Source organism: Lissotriton helveticus, chromosome 5_1, assembly GCF_964261635.1.
Source record: "Lissotriton helveticus chromosome 5_1, aLisHel1.1, whole genome shotgun sequence".
Classification (NCBI taxonomy): Eukaryota; Metazoa; Chordata; class Amphibia; order Caudata; family Salamandridae; genus Lissotriton; species Lissotriton helveticus.
Window position 1 is genome coordinate 1,294,988,386 of NC_136065.1, and position 11,083 is coordinate 1,294,999,468.

The window sequence follows — 11,083 nt, forward strand, 5'->3', positions numbered from 1 at the left end:
AAAGAAGCTTATTCCGTGCTTTGCTTGGCTTACAGTAACCAAGGAGTATAATTTATCACCTTAAAATAATTGGCACATGCTTTTTTTTTGTTTTTACAATGTGCGTAATGCATGTGTGGATTGTCTATGAATGTTCCTAATTTTGTCTGAAAATGTAATGAAAAACTCATTTTCTAGGGTTCCCTCTCTTTTTAAGTGGGGAAACTGATATTAGAATGTTAATGCATTTTAGTTTCAGCAGGACTTCACCTATGAACATAGCCTCTGTGGCGGGCTCTGTGTGTTTGCAGCTCTAGTCTCTGTGCTTCTCAAACTTGCTTGAAAATGTACCATTTACCCATGTTCTCGGTGGAAAACCCCCCGAACTGCCCTTAAGATTTTCAAGCTCACTCGCCACAGTGCACTCGGACAGAAAGTTAAGGCCCTCCACTTTCAAATGTCACCAGCCGCCACTGCCTCTGCCTGTTAATATACGGATGGTAATGGACGCCCATCTGCCTCCAGAAAGGCCACCCAGGCACCCCCTGGGCTGCTGGCTGCATCCGAACACAGACACCGACCTAATCCGCCCCCCAGACTGATAAAAAAGCAGCCCAAAGTTGGAACTGGACATCGGCCCCTCAGGCATTGCCCGAGTCCCTGCATTATCAATCTAAATCTGAAACTTAGATACATTCCATTCATATAACCCGCCCCGCCACAATATACGTGTGCTTGCAACCATGACTGTACAGCAGGTTAAAAAATAAACAGACACTTGCAGAACAGCTTTCTGAACCGGAGCCGAGCCAGAACCTCTCTGCAGCAATGTCATATTTTAGTGGGCCTGGAGAAGTTTTCATTATATAGGCATAATCTCCCGTAATTTTTGTGTTACGCCTGTAAAGCAAAATGCCAGAATTTACACTATTATGGCACATCACATAATGATGCTCCATTTACGGCAAACATTTAGCACAAGCGCCGGGGAACAACACAAACCCATTAAAACGTGAGCGGCTTGTGCTTTTTGCACTATTTTCTTGTGTGAAATGCGTTCTCATTACTAAAATGTAAGTGAGCACAAACGCTGTGCTAAAATATAGCACCAAATGCTAGTTTTGCATTTTACATAATTACCTGAAATGTCAAACAATTCGGCCGAAATTGTGCGTAAGTACGCATCTGCCCATCATGCAAATTGTGCACATCCCTAATTTAAATGAAGCAGCGGCTACACTTTTCTGCAGGAAGCAGACATTTTTCTGTCCCATACCCTTAGCTCCTGGAATTATCATACGTACATTTGACAAATCTTATTACAATTGGCTTCCAGATAAGAGAGCACAATACATGCACAGCAAAAAACAAACTGCATTAGTTAAAACTTGACATACATTCCACCAAGCATCAACTTCATTCTTTGAAGGAACTTCGAACTTTACGGGTAAACGAGACCAGAGTTTGTGAGCCTCCACACTTATCTGAGGGCAGTGCCCCCTACTGTGGCGATGCAGAGCTCGTAGGCGTTTGTGCCTAGGTTCGAGTAGACAATTTGTATTTCTGGTTACAAATGCCTTGGTGCTGTGCCAATGCCACCAAGGGAAACTCAGAGACCCCTCCCTTCTGCCTCAGAGAGAACTTCATCACTGGAAAGTCAAGTTTACCTGTCTGCATTCTTCTGTCAGAAGGAAACACCCTGGGGGGATATTTACAAAGAAGTGGCAGAGTGAGCAGTTAGCCTTCCTGGCTTAACGCTTCACTCCGCCACTTCAGAGACTTAAGGCTGCACCATATTTACAAGGATATGGTGCAGCCTTGCGTTCCCCCCTGCGCTGGTACTACACTTAGCTGTGTAGCGTCAATGCAGGCACCCTTGCAGGATAGTGACCACCTGGACTTTCTTCAGAACGGTCGCTCACCCACGCTCCTCCTCACTTTCAGCTGTAACGCTCCATGCTATCGCGTCTCTGGTATCGTTACTTCTGTGTTTAGTACAGCACTGTTTACCATAGCATTGTAGCACTGTTTAGCATAGCATTGTAGCGCTGTTTACCATAGCATTGTAGCGCTTTTCAGGCATAGCGCCGCTGTTCTGATTGACATCATTAGCGCGACCTCGCTCAGGCTGCTGTGCTCATTTCTCTGTGTCTGTGTATTTATTTCATAGAAGTGCTCACTCGACGCATTTGTGCATTAGCTGCCCCTGTCTGCCTTTCCCTTTGACCCTCCATTTTGTTGTTGGTATCCCCTGGCCCGCCCCTCACCCACACTACCGCCTCCCTGCTGCCCCTCCCACGCTCCGCCCCCTCCACTCTCCATTTATGTCAGATGTCCCAACGCGCTGCGGCCGCGCCGAAGGTGCGCCAAAGGTAAGCCCGTCTACGCCCGTCCGCGCCTGGACCGCGCCCAGCGCCCGTCCCCCTGCTCCATGCCGCTCCCAACCCCCCAGAGTAACTTATGATGCCGCTACTCTCCTCCCCCTCAACGCCGGACGCACCCCACTTTGCTGCGAAGCTACCCCAGGACGTACCCACGGCCCATTCTCCTGCCTCTCCTGTAAGTTCAACTACGTCAGGACCCTCACCAAACACACTCCCTCCACACACAGCTCCGAACCCAACGACTTGAAATGCATCCTACTGAACACCCGCTCGGTCCACAGACATGCAACCGAACTCTGGGACCTAATCGACACTGCGTCACCTGACATCGCCTTCCTTACTGAAACATGGATGAATGCATCTTCTGCCCCCGACATCGCCATAGCCATACCGGACACTTACAAGATCATTCGAAAAGACCGCACCGATAAAAAAACTGGAGGAGGCATCGCCATCGTCCATAGAAACACCATCAAAATTACAACCAGCTCTGACGTCAATCTTGCAACCGCCGAACACCTCCACTTTCAGATCCACACCGACCCCAGGACCACACTTAGAGGAACCCTCATTTACAGGCCCCCAGGCACCCGGTCTCAATTCAGCGACGACATCACTGACTTTGTCAGCCCGCACGCCCTCGCCTCCGAGAACTACATTCTTCTAGGAGACCTCAACTACCACCTTGACAACATTCTCGACAACAACACCACCACCCTTCTGGACAACCTGTCCAATCTCGGACTCAAACAACTTGTTGACACCCCCACTCACATAGCCGGACACACGCTCGACCCTATCTTCACCTCCAGCAAGCACATCTCCTTCGATCATACTACAGCCCTCCACTGGACGGATCATAGCTGTGTTCACTTCAGCTACAAAACAACCCTGGCCAACAACCGTCCACAACCCATTCCCCGAAGAAAATGGAACAAAATCACCACCGAACTACTCCTCACATCACTCAGCCAAAACACTCCCACCCTGGCAACGGACCCAAACCTAGCGGCCACCAACCTCAGGCAATGGATTACCCACAGTGCGGACGAACTAGCACCCCTGAAAAAACACCAGTCGAATTCATCCAGCAAAAAAGCTCCCTGGTTCAATGATGACCTTAAAAATTCCAAGAAGACATGCCGCAACCTGGAGAAGAATTGGAGAAAAGAACCAACCTCAGACAACATGGCCTCCCTCAAGACAGCCACCCGCAAACACCACCAACTGATCCGATCCGCCAAGAAATCAGCACTTAAGGACCGTCTCGACAACAATTCTCACAACAGCAAGGAACTCTTCAATATCGTCAAAGAACTCACCAACCCTCCCGCAGCATCCAACGACATCACTAACTCCCAAGACCTCTGTGATACGCTATCCTCCTTCTTCTACAACAAAATTGCCGACATCCACAACAGCTTCAAGAATACTCCCAATGACCAACTCACCCCACCCCCTTCAGATCCCACCCCTCCAACTAACTACCTCAACTCCTGGAACCCAATCACCATTGAAGACACCATTCGCCTCATGAACTCAATCCACTCTGGCTCACCTTCGGACCCCTGCCCCCACTACATCTTCAACAAAGCTGACTCCATCATCGCTCCCCAACTCCGCGATGTCATCAACTGCTCTTTCGACTCCGCCACCCTTCCAGAAATATGGAAACACGCCGAACTCAGCGCACTTCTGAAAAAACCAACAGCAGACCCTTCAGATCTGAAAAACTACCGACCCATTTCCCTCCTCCCTTTCCCGGCCAAAGTCATCGAGAAAGCCGTCAATAGCCAACTAGCAGCCTTCCTTGAATCCAACAACTCCCTGGATCCCTCACAGAACGGCTTTCGGGCCAAACACAGCACCGAAACCGCCCTCATTGCGGCAACTGACGACATCCGAGCACTTCTGGACAACGGTGAAACAGTGGCCCTCATTCTACTCGACCTCTCCGCCGCCTTCGACACTGTCTGTCACAACACCCTCATACAACGCCTCAACAACATCGGCATACAAGGAAAAGCCTTGGACTGGATCATCTCATTCCTAGCCGGGAGAACACAGAGAGTCCGACTCCCCCCATTCCACTCAGAGCCCACCGAAGTCATCTGCGGCGTACCTCAAGGCTCCTCACTCAGTCCCACCCTCTTCAACGTCTACATGAGTCCCCTCGCCTCCATCGCACGCCAACACAACCTCAACATCATCTCCTACGCCGACGACACCCAGCTAATCCTTTCCCTCACCAAAGACCCCAACACCGCCAAAAACAAGCTTCACGAAGGCATGAAAGAAGTAGCCGATTGGATGATACAGAGCCGCTTAAAACTCAACTCAGACAAGACGGAGGTGCTCATCCTAGGATCCTCCCCCTCAGCTTGGGACGACTCCTGGTGGCCTTGAGCTTTGGGATCTGCGCCCACACCCACAGACCATGCACGTAACCTTGGCTTCATTCTAGACTCCTCCCTCTCAATGTCCAGACAAGTCAACGCGGTATCGTCCTCCTGCTTCAACGTCCTTCGCATTCTCAAAAAGATCTTCCGCTGGATCCCCCTCGAAACAAGAAAGACTGTCACCCATGCACTGGTCACGAGTCGACTGGACTATGGCAACACACTTTACGCCGGAATTACAACAAAATTGCAGAAAAAGCTCCAGCGCATCCAAAACGCATCAGCGAGACTCATATTAGACATCCCGCGCCAAGAGCACATCACCGGTCACTTAAAAAACCTCCACTGGCTTCCCGTCAACAAAAGAATTACTTTCCGCCTTCTTACCCACGCACACAAGGCCCTTTATAATCTAGGACCCGAATGCCTCAACACCCGACTGTCCTTCTACTATCCCACCCGCCAACTAAGATCAGCCAATCAAGCCCTCGCCGCAGTCCCGCGCATCCGAAAAACCACCATGGGTGGCAGATCCTTCTCCTTCCTGGCTGCCAAGACCTGGAACTCACTCCCCACCCACCTCCGCCTTACTCAGAATCACCTCTCCTTCAGAAAAGAACTGAAAACATGGCTATTCGATAAAAAATAAACCCCTCCCTCCAGCGCCTTGAGACCCTCTGGGTGAGTAGTGCGCTTTATAAATGCATGAACTTGAACTTGAACATAGTGCCAGGGTGTCTGCGTGCAGGGGAAGAATGTTTATGTACAGGAAAGTCCCCCTTCCTGCACATAAACAATCTTGAAATGCCATGTTGTCACTTCTATGTGTGCTGCTTAATGCAGCACACATGTCATTTTTTTACATGATTGTTTATGTGCAGGAACGGTCACCTTTCTGAACATAAACAATCCAAGGTGTTTTGCTTTTTCCATGTGTGCTGCACAAGGCAGCACACATGGAAAAAGCAAAACAAGGAGAAATAAGCATTTCTCCTCGTTCCGCCAACTTAAGACCAGGTTTTCCCTGGTCTATATTTTGTCACTGCCTCCTATTCATGCTGCCCTTGTAAATAGGGGGCAGCGTAACAATCAATGGCTGTTGCAGTGGAATGCCCACCACAACACCCACTGCCCATCCTTTCAAGCTAAGCATAAAGGGTGCCTTATTTACAAGGCATAAAGTGACTAAATGCTGCCTTGTAAAAAAGGCAGAGCCCCTATCGCCACAGAAACGTCACAAAAAGTGATATTGTGGTGGCGATAGGTGCTCGTACATATGCCCCCCCCTGTTTTATCTTACCTGGCCAGGTAGAGCAGGGTCAGGCAAAACGCCAGCAGTTTGCCAGCGACTTGTGTAGAATGGCATCTGCCTGGAGCAGTGAAGAGCGCCTCGCCCGCTGTGATAAGGGAGCTAGCCAGTAGTACATAGCACTGTTCCCCAAGCGGTAGTGCTGTTTCAGGGTGTGATTGGGCTGTGCTGAGTTTCTGGCTGCAGTGTTTCTATGTCACAGAAAGGCAGCAGTGTAGCGTTTCAGGGAGGGGTGGGGGGGTCTGAGGCGCACCGAAGCTGGCACCTCTCAGCGGCCGACCCTTACCTGGCACTGCCTGCTGCACGCACCGGGGCGGAGGCGGCTGCTCGGGCCGCTCCGGGGCGGGCTTCGGTCCGCTTCTCTCCTCCCCTACGATCACCTCGCTGATCAGGTCTAGCTCCAGATCCAGCGCCAAGGGCAGCGGCTCCTGCGAGAGAGAAAGCGTTCAGTACAAGGAAATAAAGCTGCCGTCGCCTGGGGAATCACAGACGAGTCCTGCCGGGAGGCTCTGCGAACGAAGAGGCTCTTTCGCCATTCATTAATACAGAGAGAAATGCCTTTACCACGGCATGTGTTGAACAAACATGCTATGTATAGCCCGCTTCCGATTACACAAACTGTGCGCGTCTGCACAACTTTCTCCCACTCGGGTGTGCTACTCTATGAAGCGTTGAGGGCCCCTCTAGTTACCATGTTTTCTTGAAACAGGCGATGTTGTTCAGAAATCCCTGCGCCGGAGGCTACCTGCGGAGCTGCGGCGTTTCGCGAATCAATGCTTTAGTTTCCACAGGTGCGCTTGGCGTTGAAGGGGGTTCAGTTACACCTCTTATAGGCTCTGGTTTTCTCTTGCGTGACGTTATTATTCAGTGCTGTCCACGGCCCACAAAATCCCCCTCTTCACACCTGCTGGACACACCCACCGGTGCAGGGAGGTATCTGACACCGGGGAATTCCTCTCCGTAACTGCTGGAAGACCGGCCAAAAAAAACACCCCTCTGTCCTCCGCGAACCGAGGCACGTGTTAGCTCACGTGTCTGAGGTAAAGAGCCGGGGAGGAAGTTTTTTTTGTTTTTATTTCGATAACCAATTGTGTTGCTCTTTGCCCACTCCTTGTTTCTGTCAGCGCCTTCCGCTTAATTTGTATTGTGTGTTTATCTTTGGTTTTGAGCATATCATTTTAATTAAGTGGATGCACGCTTTACACCCTCCAATCTCCGGTGTCATATAGCTGCATTAAATTACCCCTGGGGTTTTCCTCATAAAATCTCGCAGATGAAGTTACTCCGAACCAGGAATTCCCTAGCCCAGTCCTCACTTTTGAGGCTTGGTCCTCACTGCCAGCGCCCTCACAAGGGCAAACGTTACGGTTACTGATGTAGTCCTATTCTTTGTTCTAGACTACTTCAAAGCCCCATGCTTTGCTCAGAAGCCCTCTGCAGTTCTGGCACTATTAAAAGTCTGTGCACTGTATGCCAAGGCTGCGTAGTTTTGAAGCCACCTCATATCTCTTTAATCCACCTAAAGATACTGCCTACCCCTTTATTTCTCTTTTTCAGGTTCCTGCTTTCTCCCTTTGTGCAGCAGCTGGCACGGACAGGGTGAGGGGGGCAGGGGAGAAGGTGCGGTGGGGGGAGGGGAAGAAATAGTAAATGCCACTTACCTCTTTGCTGCATCTCTCCTCCTCGTCCCTACGTCCGCCCGCCGGAACAGGAACAACCCAGGCTCCCCTGAGCCAATAATAATGCCGCAATGCAGCTTTGTGATTGGTCTGAGCGCTGTGGTTCAGCGCTCAGATGGGGGGCTGGGGCCCTGGGCATGTTCTCCAACCAGGCTGTAATGCTGCCTGGGTGGAGAACTTGCAAAGTGAGTACAAACGTTGGGCCAGCCCGAGACTGCCGGCCAAACATTCACGCGCACTTTACAGAGTGGCCACTACTCCTCACCTGCTCGGATAGCAGAGCAGCCCTCCAGCCAAGCTGCCGCACTGCTGCAGCAGGAAAAAAAATGATAACATTGAGTTATTCTTATTTTATTTTTCTCATATTTACACTGCTTTTAAGGCAGTGGGGCAACGCTCCGCTGCCTTAGCAGAGGAGCACTACTGCCTCTGTGACGGTTTACCTGTCTTTCCCTTCCTGCCTCTTTCCCTTTTGTTTGTTTTTCTCTCTCTTGCTCTCAGTAAATGTCTAAGTTAGAATACGTGCCTGTCCCCAGAAATGAGTGCCAGGTGCCCTCCTTGCTCCGAATAAGCACTGGATAAGCCTCTCGCCTTTCCAAGGCACTTGCTGTATTCACAAGCCAGTTTATCGGTGCCATGCGGGCAAGGTGGGTTGACAACTGGACTGGGACAAAGAGCACCTGATTCGGAGTTATGAAGATTAAAAGTAAGTAATTGTTTAATTACCTCCTTATCGTCACTCCTTGTTCCAGTTCTTACTTTTGAGGATATACACAAGTTGCTTAAACACCAAAAAACTTTCACATAGACTTTGTTCGTCAAATATATCTGGTCCAACAATTTACAGTAAATCAAGAATTCCCTTTAATAACCCAGAAGCAATTTAAAGATTCATCCTTATTTACTTGATGTGTGACGGACCACAAAACCTTTAGGAGTGGACCAAGTGGCTTCTGGCATTAATCTCTTATATAAACACTCCAGCTACTCTGCCCAAGATGTTTAACTGCCATTGTAGATCTTCCTTGCAAACCCTCTGTGATCTCACTCACTGCAGAGATATATACTTGAGTCATTACTTTACTCATCTACTCGCAGTTACAGTGCCAACCTTTTTACCTTTATTCACTGCCCCATGGGCTATAAATAAAGTATTTGATGAACAAAACTCATTCACTCTGGACAAGCTGACCAACAAGTCCCTCTGGGAATCCAATGCTTTAGGGAGTTCAGATCCTGCATCATGTGTCACACCTGGCAAGACAATTTCCTTTGAACAGTAAAACTGCTCCTGAACCTTAGACTTGACCCTAAGATCTTGTATCAATACAGTTTTCTCTGCAAGGAACCTCATGTATGGATAATTAATAACCAATACCCTTAGCTCCCCTAATCGCTTTGCCAATGTTCTTGCCAATAAAAAGACAACCTTCTCTGATACCCAAGCCACATCTGCAGACTCTAAAGGTTTAAAGAGCTTTTCTTGTAAACTCTTAAGAACCACAGTTTGGCACTGGTGTGATCTGAAAGTTATGATTTGCGGGTTGGACTGAGAACTATGAGGAATAGCCTCTCTTCTACCACTTCCAGAACCCATTTGACCATTACAACACAAGCCCATTCCGGATGAAAGTCCCTTGGATGGGCTCCCACTGCTGGCCCATATAGTTAGGATTTGCCCAGTTGTTGTTTGTCTAACTGTGGCCTGAATGTTAAGAAGAGTGCAGTCTTCCCTTACCTTGGGCCCTGAGTCTCAATGGATGTTTCTTATCCATTTATCTGGTTGCCTGTCCCATGTGACTGGAATGGGGTTTGAAGACTCGTGCAAACCGGTCTGGATGTCTCGGTGAGTGGGTAGTGGAGCTACCTGCCTCTGGAACTGTGGGAGCTGCTCTCCTGCCTGGCACTTCGGGTGGGACTTCCAGGTCAAGTGCCTCGAACCTTATTGATTTGTCAAGATTGGCTCCCAAGGGGCGTGGTTTGCCGTGCTGCAGAATGGTCGCTCTGTGAGCAAGCTCCGCTGGCCGGAACAAAATCCTTTGCATAACCCTGTAATCAGAGAGCTGTGGCTGTGACAAACATTGCTTCGCGTGCTGTGGAGTGGCTCGGGAACCTAACGCTGTTGTTCCTGTTAGCGGGGTATGCCGTGGAATCGAGCTGTGTGGTGATCTGCTACGCCACGATTGCCTGCTGGTTCTCCTCTCTAGCCGCAGCTGGGCAGTCCTGAAAATCGAGACCGAGGCTGCAGAGAGAATAAAGGTCCTGGGCGGGCCGAGCGGATGCAGCGCTCCTGACTGGAACTCATCGGAGGATCGGGAGCTGATCGGTCTCCTGAGCTGGTGTGGCAAACGGCAATGTGTCCCTAAGCGGGGGTGGTTACACCCTTTGAGATCGGGGGAGCGCTCTCATGGAGTCCGCAACCGCCATTTTGTGGGAGCGCTTTCGTCGTCTCGAGGTGAGAGAGGGCTGGTCGGCTGGTGGGGCCGCGCTCCTCTTGCTGCTACCTCCGCTGGAGCTGCGATCTGGATTGTGACAATTGCCCCGCTCAGAGTTCAGGTGTGAGGGGATTTCCTTGCAGTTCTATATGCTACTGGTGCAGATGATTTGAAAATTTGGTTTTCCATTGGGCGCGCCCCGCCATTTGCGTGACACAACACCCGGGGCTATCATTTATTGAACGCCTGCATTTGCTGCATTTTGTGGGGCATTCTCACTGCTAAGGAGTGGCACAGGGACGAGCTGATTCTGATGAGTTTCGGAGGCAGCGCCATACACGGGTGATGTGGAGACATTGCCCCAGATTAATCTGCGTGCCCAGACATCTCCTCTTCATTTTCCTGGCATTGCATGAACTAACTTGCATAATTCCCGGCTGTGGTGAAGCTGTGATCGAATAGGCCGCATTTGCTGTGTCACTATTACCTTGCCTTTGTTGGATTCAGAGGTGCATTGCAGGGTGTGGCGTTGTGGTTGCGACTGGTGAGACCCCGGGCCTGGGTCCTCAGCTACCGGAATATTTTGGCTGTGTGCAGCCGTCGAGACCTGACACACGCATAAACAGTAGGAGACCGGGTACAGACCCTGGGCTGCTGCCAGGATGGGCAAACAAGATCCGAAGAAGCCCAAACTGAATTTTGAAAATAAGCGCTCCACGAGACAAACGGACCCTGAATCAGACACCCAGGGTGCTGGTCACAATGAGTCGCCGGTGGAAGATCAGGGGGAAGACTTAAGAACCCTGATGTTGGAGATGCGCTCTAGATTATGCAGAATAGACACCAAATTGGATACTCTAACTGCGCAACTGGATTCTGTCAAGACATAGGTAGCTAC

The 11,083-nt window shown here is 50.1% G+C and overlaps 1 protein-coding gene across 1 annotated transcript in view; it reads right to left on the reverse strand.

Annotated features, from left to right (window-relative positions):
• LOC144753589 (transcription factor Spi-C-like) overlaps positions 1-6,878 on the reverse strand; it is a 75,735-nt gene extending 68,857 nt beyond the window's left edge. The window contains exons 1-2 of the mRNA XM_078641228.1: positions 6,763-6,878; positions 6,358-6,499 (exon numbers count right to left, since the gene is read on the reverse strand). Coding sequence (XP_078497354.1) covers positions 6,358-6,499; positions 6,763-6,765 — 145 coding nt within the window. The 5' untranslated portion in view covers positions 6,766-6,878. The remainder of the gene's footprint in view (positions 1-6,357; positions 6,500-6,762) is intronic.
• Between the last annotated feature and the right edge of the window lie 4,205 nt (positions 6,879-11,083).